Source organism: Naegleria fowleri (assembly GCF_008403515.1).
Source record: "Naegleria fowleri strain ATCC 30894 chromosome Unknown tig1, whole genome shotgun sequence".
Classification (NCBI taxonomy): Eukaryota; Heterolobosea; class Eutetramitea; order Acrasida; family Naegleriidae; genus Naegleria; species Naegleria fowleri.
The window spans coordinates 504,546-523,074 of record NW_025407933.1 but is presented as its reverse complement, the minus strand read 5'-3'; the positions used below and the strand labels follow the sequence as shown (position 1 = coordinate 523,074).

The following is an 18,529-nucleotide window of genomic DNA, read 5'->3' as shown; positions in this document are numbered from 1 at the left end:
GTGGTGTTGTGAACATTCTTTATTCACTGACAAGGAATCATTACTGTCTTGAATTAGCTTCTTGACGTTTCACTTCTTTTAGTACACGATCAATATCACCATCACTGATACATGACATTCCAGTACATATATATTTACCATTTGTTTTTTCTGGTTTGAGTTTGGTGTAAATATGTTCTGCTAGTTCCATTTGTGCACGTTTCTGGATAAGCCTTACGGAAGACTTGTTGTTTCTGGACAATAGAAAGAAAGTTGTGTAGTCGAGACCATACCAAGTTCTTGTGTCGTTTTCTTTTGTGAAAATTATCTTTTTAGCATCATTGACAGGGATTCTTTCCATTCTTCCGTGTCTTTCAATTTTCAGAATAGATTTGTAATAGCTTCCTTTGTGTGTATAAAAGAATTCGCACTTCAGAAATTCCTTTTCAAGAGCTAGTTTTACAAAGAATTGGTGATTGGTCGTTTCAATTGTGGTAGGATCAGCCCATATTTCAAGGTTGGTGAATCGAATGAACTCGGTGACACCAACATGTTCATAATTGTCCTCTGTGATCACATCAATTGTTGATGTGTCAATTAAATTGCTGAATTTCAAGATGTAAATCTCAAAATCTTGTATTGAATACATGTCATAAATGTTGCTTAAAAGCCTGATAGAATAGGTTTTAGTCTGTTCGTCATATTGTAGCAAACCTGGGCAATAATCTTCCACATTGGAATGTTTGCACTCAATTTGAGTAGGTATAGATATGTTAGAAATAGCAGATGTTTCAATCATAGAATGTGCTCCTTCTAATAGCACACTAGTACATGCAGATTCACAGGAAAACTCAAAATTTGAAATTTGTGCATTTTTGTACTCTGGTTTGAAATGTTGTGACATTCTGCGAATAATTTTGTCCATCCTGTGTTTTGACATTAATTTACAAAGAGTATTAGAGAAGTATGTCACATTGGTGATGGCTCCAGCTAGATGAATGTTTTTGACTTTCATTTGGAATTCCATCAAAAGAAGGCGGGTTGTTATACTTTTGAGACAATTCATAATTTCTTTTTCTATTTTGCCAAGTCGGGTGGGAAGGCATGTACTTTCTTTGTTTTTAAATATTTCATTCATGGTATTTTGTGGGTTAAATCCATGTCTTTTTAAAAGATCGTGTATGATCGACATTCCTCCTACATCAGCGTTTCAAAGTTACACAAGTCGTACCATCCTCTAATGTTGCAACAACTACAATATCCACAGTCAAATGCCCTATATCCACATACATGGTAGGGCTTTCATAATTCTTCTCCTGTTTCAAATTAGAGAATAAGGTAACAATAAATTTGAACTTTCAACTCACCATATCGCAATAGTATTTTAAAAAATTAAATTCTTCAACGACATGGACATTTGATTCTTGAATGGTACAATTAAAGAGAGAATTGTAAGCATGGACGATGCAATTTCTAAAAATTTTCTTAGTAATTTCAGAGGTAGCTGTAGGACAAGTGACGAAAATAGCAGCATATGGCATGGATGGTACCAATGTTCCTTCCTCACATCTAGTTTTGGTGTGAACAAGTTTTCTAAGAAGTCCTTTCACCAACTCACACATCAACTCACTAACTCTAAAAGGTTGATCATTGATTTTGATGTGCACAAGCTCTTGTACCATAAATATTTTCTTAATGTTTTCTAACACAATCCAGCCCAATCTTTTATCCTCATTATTACCAACGTCAAACTTCTTGCTTGTAACATTGTAGTTGAGGGTAGTGGAGAAAACATTTGAATTGCCATCAGATTTGAGCGATAATGAAAGGCAACGTTTGGCGTTTTCTGACTTGGGTACTTCAATAGACATGGCTTTTGCAAAACTTGACCCAATGTCAAGAGCGAAAATTTTCTTTCCCTTGTAATTGCTTGCTTCGAACATACCATGAATTGGAGGTTTGATGTCAACATCTTCCAAAGATCCCTTCTTAATCTCGACGGGATTAAGGAGAGTTCTGGCTTTTTCACATATTTCCTGTTCTTCTTGGTTGGAAGATTCTTCGTTATTTTTCTGTTTCTTTTTGTCCTCTTCAAAGTCTTCTTCTTCGTTGGTGTCATCAAAGTAATATTTTCTTTTATGGGCTGGTGAAGTCATACTACGAGTGACACGTTTGAGTGACGAATCGGAAAAGTTGTGATCATTGGTGGAGACTATTGGAAGTAGTTGTGATGTACCTTTTTCTTTAACGTCGTTCGTTTCGCACGAGAAGGACGTGAATCTCTTTTTAGCATGATTGAAGCTATTCTTGTTGTGTTTTTTTTGTTTGTGAGTTTGTGGCAAATGCTTCTCTCTTGCTTTCCAATTTGTACACTTCCACACACAAATTTTTTTGTGTCATCAACATTTCTGATTGAAAAGGATTTTGTGTAAATCTCAAACTCAATTTCATTGTAAACAACAAATACAATTCGTTCCAAATCGAAAACGTCCTTACAATGATCTTTCAACCATTGAATACAACTATTCAAAGCAACATGGCAAGCTTCCTCCATTGGATAACCTTTTAAATTATCGATCAATGAAAATTTAGAGAGCTCTCTGAATTAGCGTTGTCAACGTTGAACATACCATAAAAGCCTGTCGATATGCATGGGAATGCAATTGATCAAAGTCCATTCTGCATCATCAAATCTAAAGACAACTTTTCATAACAACCTTTCAAGAGTGTTGGTTGAGGCACTGCCTTTCAGTATTTGAAGTTTTACGATTTTATGAATGTTGTTGTGGTGGTCATGATGAAAGGATATTCCAATTCATCATCATCATCATCATGAAGGATAAGACCATCTCTCAGACAAGAAGAAGAAGAATTTTGAATGAGTCTTTGAAGAGCTCTCTCATTCAATTGTTTCAATTCATTGGAATGATCTTTGCGAGCTTGATTGGAGTGTTGTTTTGATTCTTCATCTCTTCCGAAATGAAACGATTGGAGTTCATGGTTCATGATGATTTTTTGTGGTTGTCTTTTCTTGTGTAATTATTAAATGGATCATTTGGATCAATACGAGGAAACATCAAGCACTAACGCGTTTCAGCTGTGTCACAACTAGGAGAAACCAATCATCACCTTTGGCTCATTGGTGCTCTTTTGGAAATTGAACCTAATTATGAGGTGCAAGCAAGAGGCGATCAGCTGTCATTTGTCTCACAACAAAAAATGTCAGAAAAGTCCAAAGATCCTCCCTACGACTTTCATAAAGCAGCCTATGAAGTCGCACAAGCACCCAATGTCATTTGTTCGGGTATGATGAGTAAACAAGATCGTAAAATGGGAGTTGTGTGGAGAAAACGATTTTTCGTCTTGCTTGAAAATCCATCATCATCATTAGGGATCATCACTACAAACACCTCCACTTTGAATACTCCTTCATCACCAAGAAATCAACAACTTTTGAGTAGTTCTTCTTCAACTCCCACCGTAATTACAACAACAACAACAACAGCACCAACAACGATTGGATCCTCCTTCTCTCCTTCTTTGGGTGGCATTCCATCATCCCCTTTGACCAGTTTATCATCTTCTTCTTCTAGATCGAATCGACACTATTCAATGAATATGAGTGGATTGCAAGCTTCACAACAATCGCTCTTTACCAATGCATCTGTGACTTCTTCTTATAATGATATCATTTTGTATTATTTCAAGAGTCCAACCGATACCGTGTCGATTAGTAGCATTAATGTTCGTCATGGTGTTGAGAGTGTAGAGGCCATTCAATACACCAAAGTTAGAAAATATGGACTCAAAATTGTCACTAAAAATCAACGAGAATATTTATTGTGTTGTGATGAAGAGTCTGAACAAACGAAATGGTTGAATCATTTAACATTGGCCAAAAAGGGATCATCATTGAGCAAGTCAAGTGAAAATTTGTCACAACCAATTTCAGTTTCAACTCCATTATTGACTGGATCACCAAAAGTGATTCATCGTCATATTCAAGCGAATACTCCACTTGGAATTCAATCCAATGCAGTCAATTCATCACCAACAACAAGTTTGAAAAAAGATGAAAGTTATCATCGTTGGCATGATTGGTGTTTGACTCAATGTCAAATCGGATGTAAAATCATTAAATTGCCATATCTTGCCAATGGTTCGGGTGTGGAAAAGAAGAGATTCTTACAATTATCCAAAGATGGAAAAGTCATTCGATGGGGTACAACAACCATTCATAAGAGTACTTCAAAAATATCTCAGGAAGAAGATGCTCGCATTCATCAATCTTTGGATCGACATGTCAATATGTCACAAGTGACAGCAGTTCATTATGGTGTCTCAAGTAATACTTTCCAACGTTTTTTAGAAAAGGTCATGACCAGTTATGAAGCTACTAATTGTCTTTCATTGGTGGTAAAAACTAACAGTGGAACAAATAGAACCATTGATTTGATCTTTTTGAATGCAGATGACGCCATGGCATGGTATTTATTATTAACAATTTTCAAGCCAACGAATAGTACGACATCTCAATCGACCGATCAAGTCATTGCAGACTACAAGTGGTCTCGATTGAGATTAAGTGTACAACAACGATGTTTATTGAACCAAACATCATTGGTCAATTTTATGGAAGAACAAGTTTATTTGCTTCAATAAACTGAACATGCACATCATCAGATGATTGAACAACCATGATGCACCATGGAAAATGATTACAAGAACGAGATTGAATATTCACAAGCTCACTTTTACAGTTGTGAAAATTTGGAAATTCCATGAACGAGAATTGACGAGTGATGATCAATACAACTTGAATGTTCAAGAGAATTATTTGAACATTATTGAAATGACAAGAGCTAGAAGGATCAAGATCAACAGAGCAGACAGGCCAACCATAAAATCTCGTTCCTTAATCAGATTGGCAGCTGTTTCATCCAATAGAAAGATGGAATACTCTTGATTCCATGTCAATACTTTCAATTCGCATTCTACTTCGTAATGCATTGTGTTAAATAAACCAAAATAGAGTTTTCCCTTCTTTTCTTCTGAGGCTGTGCTGTTCGATACCACAAGAAGAGGACCATCAAAATAATTTTCTTTACAGTGAGCCTTATCATAATTATCAATTGTTGGAATGTCACCACGTTTGGTAAAAAGACAAAGTTTTGATGTTGGCTTGGAGACAGTATCGTATTTGTAATCAAATGCATTCAAAGGTTGGCCTTCTTTTTTCCTTAATTTTGGTCTCCAATCAACTTGAATGGTTGTAATGGCCATTAAATTTTGTAAATGAATTCCACCGTAATAAATTTCTTGCTGTTTCAACACAATGGGATCATTAGGATCGGTTTCATATCCTACTGGAATGGTTTTAACAGTATTTTCACAGGTCTCTCCAATATATCCCTTATTACAAGTACAATACCCGTGATTACAAATTCCATGGCCATTGCAATTTTTAAGAATTGTTTCACAAATTAATTGTTGACTCTGACATGGAATTCTGTGATCATTTGTTTTGTTATCATAGAGATATTTGAGAAAAGTAGAGGGTGTCAATGTTTTAAATCGTACAGGAATAGATTCATCCTTGGAACAAAATGAGAGATGTGTGGATGAAGTTTGTTCAATGAATCTTCTCAATAATTCTCTCATGGACTCTCTCTGATTATGAACAAAATGTCCATTTCCAAATATGGTAACAAATGAAAAATTACCAAATGATTTTTCATATCCTGCCACTTTGTTGTTCACAAACAACAAATTCCTTGGAGATTCTTTCCATTTATGCATAATAGGATAATATTCACTCATGGTTAATAAAAATCTCTCAATTGGTTGAGGTCCATCTTGTAAATCAAAATTTCCACCATACAATAAAACTTTTGTTTTTTCAGCGAGAAGTGGAATTAAATCTCTCAAATCCACAAAGATATCTGCACGAAGTTTGTCATAGACTGGATTAAGTCTGGATGGCACAAAATGAATATCATCTGGTTTGTTTGAACATGATTCATCTAAAATGTGAATTGCTTTTTTCACTTCAGGTTGATTCAAATACGCTTCCAAACGAATCTTATCCGTCGATGGAGCAAAGGTTCTAATATCATAAATATTAATGACACCAGATGCAATTAAGAGATAGGATTTAACATCTTCACATGCTGATCCAGATTCCACAGTATTTCCAGTTTGAATATGTCGAATACATTCTCTTTGAAGTGTTTTCAATTGTTGTCGTTGTTGATATCCCAATAATCCACTCCAATAGGCTTGGTCAGCTTTTAGAACTCTCTGTACAATTGGTGCAGTAAATCCATCACCAATAATGATACCTAAAAGTCTCTTGTGAATATTATGATGTTGAATTTTAGGATAGGGTAAATGTTGAGCAGAATCAGCAATGCGATGATTTTGGATCAAATAAACTCTCTCTCCTAATGAAGGGAGATATTTTCCTGCATAGCTTTCTCCTGAAAATATTAAATCACGTTCTCTAAATTGTGGATACTTGTCAAAAAAGTTTAACAAGACACTGTACAAGTCATTGGATACTTGGTGACGAGTCGTGGCATAATCTTTTTCACTTTCTGCATAACCAAATCCAGTTCCAACAGGTTGGTCAATAAATAACAAGTCACAATAAGAAATCCATGATTGATTGTTATAGTGAAGAGTTAAACCTTGATTTTCAGTCAAGTTTTGAATGTAAAATGGTGAAATGTATTCTTCAAATGCTCCAATCATTGAAGATGCTGAAGGTCCACCTTGTAACCAAAGCAAAATTGGTCGTTTTGACTCATCTTGACTTGTTCTTCCAAAAAACCAATAAAACATTGCACCTTTTCGATCCTTATTGGTGTCCTCTCGATAGATAGAAATGTGGCCTGCATAGGAATACAATAAAGCATCATCCTTATTCACTGGACCATATCCAGGGAGACTCTGAACCGAATGATCACCTGTACAATTGTAGTGATAAAATTTGAAATTTACATTTTGAGAAGTGAACTCATCTCTAACAGTATTACTACTATCAGTACTACTATCAGTACTACCACTAATACTACCACTAGTACTAACACTAGTACTACTTTTATCACTTGAAGTGGCACTTTGTTGCCAATACACATTTTTATGATAGATCGAAGAAACACTACGAGAATCGTTGTTACCCATCCATAAATTCTTGGAAAAATAGTCTTCTACCATGTTATGAATGATTGGAATACCATCAAAGTGATAAATGTATGCCGAGAGTATCAAAATAATGATGATTGAAAAAACCCATCGAGAATCGAATCGACACGATGAATTTCTCTTATTGGATGATGAATTTGTTGAACTTTTTCGTCGTCGAGTCGAGCGTTCACTACCTCCAGCATCGTCATCATCGGAGCTGAATGATGGTTGTAGTGAGGGAGTGGTGGATCGTGGTGGTTCATGTTCAGCAACACCCGAAGAAGGAGTTGGGTGTTGTTTGCTTCCTGTCATTTTTTTTTCTTTCAATTTTTATTTTTTTGGGTTTGAGATGATAATATTAAAAGGGCGTCTTTTTAGGAGAGATGGAATCCAAGATGATAAAGGGCGATATTTTAAATGGAAAACCTTACTCTTTGTTGTCGATCTAGATCTCTCTCTCTCGAAGGGTACCCTTCTATGAAATTGACTACAAATGATTCTGTTGTGTCAAAAGTAATTAAACTTTGCATTTTAATATTTCCAACTTTCTACCTTGGATAATGTGTGGTTTTCTTGATTTCATAGTTTTCAAGAGAGTTTCTGCAGTTTCCTTGTCTTTAAATTGAACATAGCCAAAGCCTTTGCATTTACCAGAGATTGGATCTCTCACAATACGAATCCTATAAATTGGAAATTCACTTCCAATGGTTTCCCAAATTTCTTCATCGTCAATTTCAAATGGCAAATTTTGAATGAAAACGGAACGTTCCTTATCTTCTTTGGTAATTGAGGTATGATTTGCATCATCAACATTGAGATGTCTTCCATTTAGAATTTTACCATTCAAATCAGAAATGATCTTTTCCATGGGTGTATTCATCTCTTCAAAGTGAATATATACATTTCCATAATCTTTAGTTCTCAAACCAGAAGCCAAGTGGCCTTTTCTAGTAGGAATTTTTGATTTTTCATAGCACAGAGATCTAAATCGAACGCTTTCAATGGTACCATATACTGAAAATAATTTTGTGACTAATTGTTTGGACTTTTTCAAATTCTTATCTTCAAGAGGAATTGGAAAATTAGAAACAAATACAGTATTGTCATCCTTTTTTCTTATTTCTTTCTTTTCCTTCTTGGTTAATCTTTTTCTCTTTGATTTGAATGTATCATCATCCTTATCTTCTTTTTCTGAGTCATGGATCTCGTCTTCTATCTCTATTTCACCCTCTCTTGCATCATATTTGGTTTTTTGCTCAGTTTGGTTTTCTTCTTCATTGTCGGACTCTTCAGATTCTTCCTTTTCTTTTCGCTTCTCTTCCTTTCTCTTTTTCTTACTTGGCTCAACTTTTGTTTTTTTCTTCTTTGGCTTTTTCTTTGTTTCTTTATCGGAAGAAGCAGAATCATCATCATCTTGGTCTTCATTATCGATTGCTCTCTTTTTCAGGTTCGATATAAAATCATCATCTTCAGTTTTCTTTGGTTGATTAGGTACAACAATGAGCGATGATGATGAGGCTTCTTCATCATTGCTGGTTCCGAAGAGCTTGGATACATCTCCGACTTGATAGGTTGAGCTCATTTTTTTTATTGAATATAAAAGCGTCTCGAATATTGACTCATCTTCAAACGATGTGTCTCTCACGTTTCACAACGCTGCTCTCCAAAGTGATATGAATACGTATCACTCCAAAAAAAATGATGGACAACGACACCAAGGAAACACTCAAGAAAATTCCATTGCTGAAAGAAAAAGCTGGGCCAAGAGAAACTGAAGATTGGGAAAAACGATTAAAAGAAGAATATGGTGCCCTTATTCAATATGTGAAAATGACCAAGGAAAATGATAGTGCATGGTTTTCAATTCAAAGTAATAAGAGTGGAACAAAGTTAGTATCAATTCAATCATCAAATTATGTTATTCAATTATATTTAAAACATAACTTTAATCGGAATATTTTAAATATTGATGATTTAATTAGGTGGTTCGGAAAGTGTTGGTTTATTCATAATTTGCTAAAATATGAATTTAAAGTCGAGTTTGAAGTAGGTTTGGAAATTGTTCATCTTTAAAATTCTAAATTTGGAAAATATTTTGATGATTATTCGTGATCAATCTTATTTACGTAGATTCCTGTAACATATCCAACAACTCCACCTGAATTCAAAATTCCTGAACTCATCGGAAAGACGGCCAAAATGTATCATGATGGACGAATTTGTCAAACTCTTCACTTCCATCCTTTGTGGGCTCGAAACGTTCCTCATTTTGGTATTGCTCATGCACTCGCTTTAGGTTTAGGACCATGGCTGGCAAGTGAGGTTCCCGATCTTGTCTCCAAAGATTTAATTCAACCAAAGGATGCATCTGCTGAAGAGAAATAATTTTGAAACTTGTTGAAATTTTCAACTCGTAGTAACTACGCGCATCACCATATGATGGACATCATGTATACTATAAACAATTCTAAATTATTGTTTATAAAAAGAAGTAAGAAATTAATAAATTTCCTGACGACGAAAAAAAGAAATCATTCTCCAAAGTTCTCATGGTGGAGCCACCACAAATATAGTTAAATAAAATTATTAAGATTAATCTAAAGGAATGCTGAGTTTCTGACTCTTGAGCAATTCATTTCATTTTCACTTACTTGAGTAAATTTTCCTTGTCACTCCTAAATCCCTTAGAAAAGAGGTTGTGGTAAAAGTTTTTGGCCGAAATGATGAGAATAAACAAAATCTAATAATTCCAATGAGGTCGGTCAGCATTAAACAGATGATCAGCATTACCACTTACATTATCAATCATACGATAGATTTGATGATTAGAAGGAGTGAGATTTTTCATCTTGAAATAAGAATATCCAACCAATGATAGAAATAATAAAATTTTAAAATTTGTGTGACTCATGAATGGGAAATAATTATTTATCACTTGATTAAATTTAGGATTTTTCATGATTCGAAATCCTTTCAAAATAATCCATTTGTGTATTCTGTGCATGTATTTAGTCTTACATGATTGCGATAATACATGCAAAAGTGGTGTTTCATCATCGGAAGGTCTTGCTTCAATGAGTTGGAAGAATCGTTGATTGTCATTCAGCGTTTGTTGTTCCTCCGCTTTTCCTCGTGGCTCGTGAGCACCAGCAGTTACAATCCTTGGAGTCGAAGATTCCATTTCTTTGTCCATTTCATTCATTTTTTGTGTGTTGCCAAAGAGAGGTTAAGAGCAGCTGTGGAACCTCAATCGATTGAAGATTGTCTTCTTCTCAATTCAGTGTTCTCATTCCTTAAAAATTTTACACTCTCTTCCAGACGTTCACACTTCGGAACCAGTAATGCGAATTCCTTCTTTAGTCGATCTAAATTTTTCTTGTACTTGATGCAATGTTTGTAAATTCGATCGTAATCATTTGCCTTTTTTTCACTCACGTCCTTCGCATGCTGAAGCTCAATAATGTCGTTCTTGAGTTCCTCAATTCTGTTTTTAAATGATTGATTCAGTTGTTCTAACTTCTTACACTGAATGTCTTCCTTGAGAGATTTTTCTTCTAATTGTGTTATTCTTTCTCTCATTTCATCAATTTGCTTGTTTTTGTCCTTGTAAATTCTTTCACATTCACTTCGTATTGCGATCTCTTTATCCTTTGACATTTGTTGTCGAAGATTAAGAAGAGCTTTGTTTTTGTCGTTGATCATCTCTTCAATTTCTTTTTCCTTTCTTTCCAATTGCTCTTTAAGTTGGTTCGTGAAAACCATTAACTCAGCATTTTTCTGTTCTAAGGATGAAACTTGATTTTTAAGAGAGCTGATTGTGTTTTCATGATTTCCTTCAATCATTCCAATATTAGTGCTTAAAGTTTCAATCTCTAAATATTTTTCAGCAAGTATTCTCTGTTTTTCCATTTCAAACTCGTGTTTTTCTTTTTCAAGGGTGTGGACTAGGTCAGAGTTTTCCAATTCCAACTTGGAGCATTTTGAACATAATCTTTTGACTTCTTCGACAAGCTTTTGAAGCTATCATGAAAACTTTTTTAAATAATTACTGGAGAAATGTTTTCAACTTACCTCTTTCTTTTGAGTGTCATTCAGAGGAAAATCAGATGTTTGAGAAGAGTTGTCAACTGTTATAGTCATCGCTTGGGCTCCCATGTCAAATGTAATCTTTTTTTCATGTGACTTTTCTTGAAGAAGGGCTCTAAGATTTTGGATCGTTTCTTCATACTCGGCACAGGTTCTTGACATTTCCTCTTCATGCTGTTTTCTTAATTTTTGTAACTTAAATTGGAAGGATTCAGAAACAGATCTAGAATAGTCTTCAATAACAACTTTGCTCTGAGATGCATCTTCGACTCGCTTTAGTCTCTCTTGGTAGTCTTCGAGTGAAGCTTTGAGTTCAAAGAAGTTTTTCTCGATCTGAGATTTTTCTTTCTTAACAATATTTAAATCCTCAACAGCTCCTTTGGCTCTTTTTTCGAGCTCTACTTTTTCTCTTTTTAGCTGTTCTATCATTCGTTCCAGAGAATTAACTTTTTCTTGAGATTTTGAGGTAAATCCATCAAATTCGTCAATCTTATTTTGATTAATTAAATATTTTGACTTCATAGCTGAGAGTTTTTCTTCAAGATTTCTGATAGTGTTATTTCTCGAAGACAGCAGTGTTTCTGATTGAGATAATAGCTGTGACAGTCTTTGTACCTCATTTGTCAAAGATTTGATTTTGATATTTTTCTGAGATTTGAGATCTTCATGTTCCTTTGTCAATGCATTATACTGGTCGTGCATACTCCTTAATTCGTTTCTACTCATTTCTAATTCTTGAGATTTTTGTTGCAGCAATTCTCCTCTCAACTGTTCTAATGATGTATTCGATCTAGAGAGAGCAAAAAATTCTTCGTATTTTCTCACTCTTTCTTTGTAATTAATCAGTTGATTATTCAAATCTCGTATGGTTGATGTGTATTCTTCCTGCTTCTCAAGTAATGAGTTTCTTACTCGAACGGATTCTTCGTAGTCAATTTTAAGAGATGACAAATATTGCATTAATCTTTCATTATCTACAGAAGGGCAAATTGGAAGGGCATGCTCAGGCACAATATTTTCGGAGGGTAACTCCGAGTCATGACCTTCTTTTTCATCACGTATATCGACTTTACTGATTGGAGATGGTCGTGATGCAACAAATTCCTCTGAAAAACCACTTTTAGAATTTCCAGAGGATGGTAAAGCATTGCCCATCCCCGACGAAGTTTTTGGCTCTTGAATGCTCGGAAACTCGTCAATAGCTGGATCTTCAATCATGTCAATCATCTCTCTAAGCTCATTCTCTCTCTCTGTATCGAGCTCGTTGAGCACGGAAAAAAGTTTATGTTGTGGCGACAAGGAACGAAAACTTGCGTTCATTTCCACTTTGCTTGAGGTTGATTTTGTTGGTGAAGATAGTGTGGTGTGTTCCAATGAATTATGATGAGGGTGATGTCTTTGAAACGATGACTGCCGTTGATGATTTTTGTATGATGACGGCGAAGAAGAAAATAACTGATTTGGAATCGAAGAAGGCTTCTTCTCTACAAATACTCGGTTGAGAGTGGCTGTGGATGGGTTTGTAGTGAGAGAAGACATTTGTGCATTTTTTTTTTGGAAAATGTAAGCATTTTGGAGGGATTTTCTCTTCACATTGGTATGGTTCAATGTTGTCTAGGCAAATATTTGTTGGGCGTTGACACCCTCACTCCGACTTGATGATGTTCGTGTCTTTGATGAATGTTCATGTTGGGTTGAAACAACTGAATTCGATTCCGAATGAAAAAAATGCATCGCACCACAAGTCTTTGTTCGAAGGCTTTCAAGTCTTTTTCTTCCAAAATTCAAATTCATACCAATCTCGGAATACAACAACACGTTCGACTCTTCCATTCCAATCACTTCCAAAGGATGACTTCAACAACCATTGAACCTCAAGTTCTATTTCATGATCGTTCATCAGAACCATCCGTACAAGTCATCACGTTAAACAGACCCAAAGCCTTGAATTCATTGAATTTAGAGATGGTTCGGGAACTTACACCACGATACGAACAATTATCATCATCCAATGATCCATGCAAGATGATCATTTTGAAAGGAACAGGAGACAAGGCTTTCTGTGCTGGTGGTGATATTAAAGCAATTTATGAAAGCAAGGATCCGAAATTCTTTGCAGAAGAATATCAATTGAATTACCTGATTGGATCTCTCTATGAAAAACACAAGAAGGTTCAAATTGCATTGTTGAATGGTATCACCATGGGTGGAGGAGTTGGATTGAGCGTTCAACCTGATACAATTAGAGTTGCTACTGAGAAGACTGTTTTTGCAATGCCAGAAACAGCCATTGGTTTCTTTTGTGATGTTGGTGGAAGTTATTTCCTTCCTAGAATTCCAATTAAAGGACTTGGAATGTATTTGGCATTGACAGGAGCAAGATTAAAGGGAGAGCAATGTGTTGTTGCTGGTATTGCAACTCATTTTGTTCCATCTGACAAGTTGGGAGAATTAGAAGAACTTCTTGTCAAACTCAGTAGAGAACACAATGGATTGCTTTCTCCACAAATTATCGGAAGTGAAATTACAAAGCATTTCCCTCAAGACCAATATCTTAACACCTCTCATGCTAAATCATTCTTGCAACATGAAAAGGAAATTTCATTATTTGACCCATCTGTGAACCCAACCGTTCATGACATTATTGAAAGTTTAAAAAAGTTGAACACTCACCATGCTGAGCACACTCTTAAAACATTGGAGCAAATGTCACCAACTAGTTTAAGGGTAGTCCACAGACAATTAAGGATGGGAGCTGTATTAGGTTATAAGGAATGTTTTGACATGGAGTTGGGCATTGCAAAACACATGATGTTTGGTCATGACTTCTTTGAAGGTGTTAGAGCATTACTTGTTGACAAGGACAAGAATCCAAAATGGAATCCTCCTACCTTAGACCAGGTCAAGAAAAAAGAGATAGATGCTTACTTTGAAGCATTCCTTACCACCAGTGCCAAGATTACTCAACACAATGAAAATGCATAATTTATGAACGTTCCGTTAACATTTAATAATTAGATTTCTTATTTACACTCAAAATTACTCGTTGTCTTCAGCGTGTTCATCTCTTGATGTATGTCTACGGTGTAACTCCGTTGGACTGATTCCTTGATTGTTTGATAAGTTATCGTTATGAGGTGTTTCGTCCTCAACATTTTCATCATTATTAGAAGCAGCATTACCTTCTGCATTTTCCCTGTTTTCTGCAATTTGTTCACGCATTCGCTCTTCCTCCTCATTTCTGTTCACATCAAAGAAATTTGGAGGATCCCTAAATACTGGAGCATGCTCAATTTCTTGATGATCTCCAGGAAATAATTTACAAAGAAATGATGGCGTTTTCATGGGATCAACACCTGGAAACTCTCCAGGAATAACATCTTTCAAGTAAAAGTAAACATGTCCAACAGCAATTCCAACTAGATCCACAACGGGACTCATTCCCATCAATAATCCAACTCCTAACAGCACCCATGAAAGGTATCCAGCAGCGACAGTAAATATTCCATAAATACGAAACTGTTCATGAGGATTTCTTCGACTCCAAATATAAAGTAACATGATTACTAGAGAATGACTCATGAAAGGAAGTTGAAGAAGAGGAGAAATACAAATCATTGCAACTGATCCGAATAATATTAAATAAAAGAAATCCGCTGTTTTTCTATGAAATGAATGCTCCTCAAGCCTCCTACAATAGAAATAGAGGAAATACAAATGAAGTATAAAATTAATACTGAATTTATCAAAGAATAAAAAGTTGGTGATTAATCGCCATAGCTATTTGAACGATATGTAATCATCGGAGAATCAAATCATTGATGATACCGATCGTCATCATCAAACCGAAACGTACCTGATATTGATAAAATACACTGTGGAAATTTAAATAGAGTTGAAGTGGACTCAATAAGTCAAATGTAACAGCAAAGCTTGTGATCGTGGAAAGTGTGAGGAATGTCCGAGTAATGACAGGTATCGAGAAGTACCATTGTTCGAGGTTCATATTTTTTTAAGCAAAAAATCGATCGTGGAGCAACACGTGTTGTTATTGTTTTCGAATTTCGATGGATCAAAAATTGTGAACAATGATCACGAGAGTCGACTCAGCAGACGTCTTGTGGCCACTACAAATTAACAGGCTGGGGCATTGAAAAAATGGTTTTCTGAAGAGATTCAATTCTACCCTTCGATTCTTGCACACCCAAAATTTGGGAGAAAAAACCATTTTGTCCTCCTAATTTAACAAACTTTTTACTACTGAGGATTGGTCTCGAGAGGTTAAGGCATAATTCTTATGAGGGATCCTGTTTACTCTGACCTAACATATCGGTCATTTCGATTATGATGTGTGGTCCTATTGTTCACAAAATCTCTGACTTGTCATCTAAGAAAGACATTCAAGTGGCATCTTGATTAGAACCACAACAAAAGCAATTTTCTCGAATCGAGAATTGTCTGATTCTACAATGCCAAGCGTGTGTGTGTGTGGATCTACTTGTCATTCGACTGTTTTTTGCTTTCACAAATGTTAGATGTATTCCACATTGTTGTTCTCTTCGAATTGTGGAGTTTCTTTCGAGGGTGTCTTGGATGAGTGGTTTGTGGATGCTTTCATTGATGCGTGATTCGTTGTTGGAAGAAGAAGAGGAGAGGAGGTTTGAGAAGTGTTGTTGTTGTTGACTTGTTGTTGTTGCATGGAGGGGTCAGTGGTGATCGTTGTTGTAGTAATAGGAGTGATTGTTGTAGTGGTTGTTGCCATGACTGTCTGTCCAGAATCCTCCTTACAACCACCATTGACCTCTTTTCCAATGTCAATGGTGGTCATGGTGATAGAATCATCATCATCATCACGATGATGAGGATTATTATTCTCTTCTTCCTCTTTCCACTCCCTTAGAATGTTACGAACTTGTTTACTCTGACTTTTCAATCGTTCAAACACATCTGTCATGTCTTGCAAACAATGCAATTGAATGTCATCAAATAAATTTGGAGGAATGGAAGTGGGTGATGAGGATTGACTATTATTACTCATCATGACTGATGCAGAGGGTAAATTTGAATTCGAATTGGCATCGACAATTATACTTTTCATAATTTCATCATGAATTTGATCAAGTTTGGGATAATTCAATTCCAAAGGTGAATTTGGTTTCAAATAAGTTTTCAAAATGTGAAGAGAAATGGTTTTTCGATGTTTCAATGATGTTTTAAATCTTTCAATATCTTTGTAACACAATACACTTTCAGGACAATAAGATCTCTTTGCAAAATCAAGTAATAATTCAAAGGTTTTTCTATTTTCCAAAAATCTTTCCAAATCGGAACGTAAGGTATTCTTTCGAGTACCAGTATTGGTGATTTTGGAAGAGATGTGTTGTTGTTGGTGTTGGTGTAGTTTCATTCTCTTATCGGATATGAAATGGTTTCCATTTTTGGAATCAAGAACAATTTGATAAATAATTGGCATGAATACACTCAACACAACCTCACTAAATGAATAACTCATGAGAACAAATCCATAAGGGATGAAAAAATCAGTAATTTTTGTAAACACTGGAACAAATCCACAAATGGCAAATAATAGAATGGCGCCAAATTGAATGGCCACCAAGATTAAGGATTCACGTTTGATAAACCATGTATCTTTTTCAATTCTAAAACATAGAATTAACAATACAATGGCAATGATAATGTAAAAGAGAGATTCACAAGCCACCAGAATCACAATATTATTCGTCATGACACATCCTCGATCGTAGATGAAAAGCCCGCCATCTTGAAGTGTGTGTGTTGGTGTGTGTTGGTGTGTGTGGTTGTTGTTATTCATGATGCATCATGAACAATAAAGTGAGATAAAAGTCATCATAGTGAATTCAACGAGAATTGGATTCATTCAATAAATAATAAATTAAATATAATATTAAATTGGATCATATGAATATAAAAACATTTACCACATATATGGATCCATGTGGACCTCTCATGCAAGGATACTACTTACTTGAACCCATCATAAATCTACCTGAACTACTACTAGTTGCATTACTCTGATAAATTCCTTCCTCGATGGCTCCAAAAAAGATGTAAAGCAAAATGTGAAATAAAAAGCAAACAAAATACACACAAACAATGAATCGGTTTGAAACAAACCAAGTATAAAGTTTGTGTCTCTTTTGTTGAGAAGGTGTAAATTCAGTAGTCACAACAGTGGAATTCCACCAAAGAGCATCCATAGTGTCATCTTTTTGAATGGTATTATTATGAGTATTATTGGTATTCATGAGTGCACTCGTCATTGTGTCAGGATTACCATTATGATTGTTACTACTATTAGTCATACTCATAGTATTGTTGTTACTAATATTAGTCATACTAATCGTATGGTTACTGCGAGGAGATTCATTCAATTCCATATTCAGTGTACTGATGATAGGTGAAGAGGAATGTTGTGTGTGATTCGAAAGATATTTCTTCGGATCGAAAGATGAATCTAAAACCTTGTGTTGTGGAGGAGCATGACGACAAGTCTTCAATGCATTCAATCGATTCATAAAAATCAATCTCCACAATCTCAGCATGGAAGGAAGTAGAATTGCTGGTGGTAACACAAAATAACTAATAATATATAATCCACATGGATATAAACGACGTCCAATAATGAATCTCAAACAAATGAGAATGATGAAAGACGAGTCAGCAATCAAGGTCATGACAATATTCACGAGACCTCTCGATTTCAAATGTCCTCCATTCCTCTTCAAGTAAACACCTAAACTACACAGAAATAGAACCACTACATAACCAATCATAAAGGTCATGCTGAAAGAAAAGACAAGCCAAGTGTCGGGACATATTCCATTAAATACTGTTGGACCATCACGCGAAAAGTTACCTAATTGAAAAAGAAGGGGATTGCATCCACCATAAATGTCGACGATGGTCAGGGTTTGATTGTTGTCGATACTCGAGTATGGAGTGGTAGTAGTAGTAGTAGTAGTAGTAGTGGTGGTGGTGAGAGTTATTGGAGATGATGAATGATGATTCTCTTGTTGTTGATGAATTGAGAAGGATGATGATGACGATGACCACAATGAACTTTCGAAAAGCATTTTTCTCCTCAGATCTCAGTGGGCCAAAGCTTTGAATCACGCGTGATGTCACAGCGTGTGTGTCTGATTGTTGTATCGTCTCGAATATAGAGATAAGAATGACGAGAATGGAAGGTAATGGTGGCTACGCGATGACCAATTTTTTACTTCAATGTTTGAAA

The 18,529-nt window shown here is 35.5% G+C and overlaps 11 protein-coding genes across 11 annotated transcripts; 3 read left to right on the top strand and 8 right to left on the bottom strand.

Moving 5' to 3' along the window:
* Window positions 1-40: 40 nt before the first annotated feature.
* On the bottom strand, window positions 41-994 carry FDP41_000232 (uncharacterized protein; the record flags this gene model as incomplete). The annotated part of the gene is made up of 1 exon (XM_044705501.1): window positions 41-994. The coding sequence occupies one exon, from the start codon at window positions 992-994 to the stop codon at window positions 41-43; it is 954 nt and encodes a 317-aa protein (XP_044569906.1).
* Window positions 995-1,181: 187 nt separating this feature from the next.
* Window positions 1,182-2,135, bottom strand: FDP41_000231 (uncharacterized protein; the record flags this gene model as incomplete). Its single annotated transcript, XM_044705490.1, has 2 exons — window positions 1,182-1,295; window positions 1,347-2,135. 2 exons carry the CDS (start codon window positions 2,133-2,135, stop codon window positions 1,182-1,184), a joined length of 903 nt encoding a protein of 300 aa, XP_044569905.1.
* Window positions 2,136-3,198: 1,063 nt separating this feature from the next.
* On the top strand, window positions 3,199-4,641 carry FDP41_000230 (uncharacterized protein; the record flags this gene model as incomplete). Its single annotated transcript, XM_044705479.1, has 1 exon — window positions 3,199-4,641. One exon carries the CDS (start codon window positions 3,199-3,201, stop codon window positions 4,639-4,641), a length of 1,443 nt encoding a protein of 480 aa, XP_044569904.1.
* Window positions 4,642-4,812: 171 nt separating this feature from the next.
* Window positions 4,813-7,479, bottom strand: FDP41_000229 (uncharacterized protein; the record flags this gene model as incomplete). Its single annotated transcript, XM_044705467.1, has 1 exon — window positions 4,813-7,479. One exon carries the CDS (start codon window positions 7,477-7,479, stop codon window positions 4,813-4,815), a length of 2,667 nt encoding a protein of 888 aa, XP_044569903.1.
* Window positions 7,480-7,684: 205 nt separating this feature from the next.
* On the bottom strand, window positions 7,685-8,749 carry FDP41_000228 (uncharacterized protein; the record flags this gene model as incomplete). Its single annotated transcript, XM_044705456.1, has 1 exon — window positions 7,685-8,749. One exon carries the CDS (start codon window positions 8,747-8,749, stop codon window positions 7,685-7,687), a length of 1,065 nt encoding a protein of 354 aa, XP_044569902.1.
* Window positions 8,750-8,865: 116 nt separating this feature from the next.
* FDP41_000227 (uncharacterized protein) lies at window positions 8,866-9,552 on the top strand (the record flags this gene model as incomplete). Its single annotated transcript, XM_044705445.1, has 3 exons — window positions 8,866-9,056; window positions 9,150-9,213; window positions 9,298-9,552. 3 exons carry the CDS (start codon window positions 8,866-8,868, stop codon window positions 9,550-9,552), a joined length of 510 nt encoding a protein of 169 aa, XP_044569901.1.
* Window positions 9,553-9,814: 262 nt separating this feature from the next.
* Window positions 9,815-10,369, bottom strand: FDP41_000226 (uncharacterized protein; the record flags this gene model as incomplete). Its single annotated transcript, XM_044705434.1, has 2 exons — window positions 9,815-9,907; window positions 9,965-10,369. 2 exons carry the CDS (start codon window positions 10,367-10,369, stop codon window positions 9,815-9,817), a joined length of 498 nt encoding a protein of 165 aa, XP_044569900.1.
* Window positions 10,370-10,413: 44 nt separating this feature from the next.
* FDP41_000225 (uncharacterized protein) lies at window positions 10,414-12,792 on the bottom strand (the record flags this gene model as incomplete). Its single annotated transcript, XM_044705423.1, has 2 exons — window positions 10,414-11,187; window positions 11,239-12,792. 2 exons carry the CDS (start codon window positions 12,790-12,792, stop codon window positions 10,414-10,416), a joined length of 2,328 nt encoding a protein of 775 aa, XP_044569899.1.
* Window positions 12,793-12,981: 189 nt separating this feature from the next.
* FDP41_000224 (uncharacterized protein) lies at window positions 12,982-14,238 on the top strand (the record flags this gene model as incomplete). Its single annotated transcript, XM_044705412.1, has 1 exon — window positions 12,982-14,238. The coding sequence occupies one exon, from the start codon at window positions 12,982-12,984 to the stop codon at window positions 14,236-14,238; it is 1,257 nt and encodes a 418-aa protein (XP_044569898.1).
* Window positions 14,239-14,292: 54 nt separating this feature from the next.
* On the bottom strand, window positions 14,293-15,259 carry FDP41_000223 (uncharacterized protein; the record flags this gene model as incomplete). The annotated part of the gene is made up of 2 exons (XM_044705401.1): window positions 14,293-15,033; window positions 15,110-15,259. 2 exons carry the CDS (start codon window positions 15,257-15,259, stop codon window positions 14,293-14,295), a joined length of 891 nt encoding a protein of 296 aa, XP_044569897.1.
* A 525-nt stretch (window positions 15,260-15,784) lies between these two features.
* FDP41_000222 (uncharacterized protein) lies at window positions 15,785-18,368 on the bottom strand (the record flags this gene model as incomplete). Its single annotated transcript, XM_044705390.1, has 2 exons — window positions 15,785-17,034; window positions 17,261-18,368. 2 exons carry the CDS (start codon window positions 18,366-18,368, stop codon window positions 15,785-15,787), a joined length of 2,358 nt encoding a protein of 785 aa, XP_044569896.1.
* Between the last annotated feature and the right edge of the window lie 161 nt (window positions 18,369-18,529).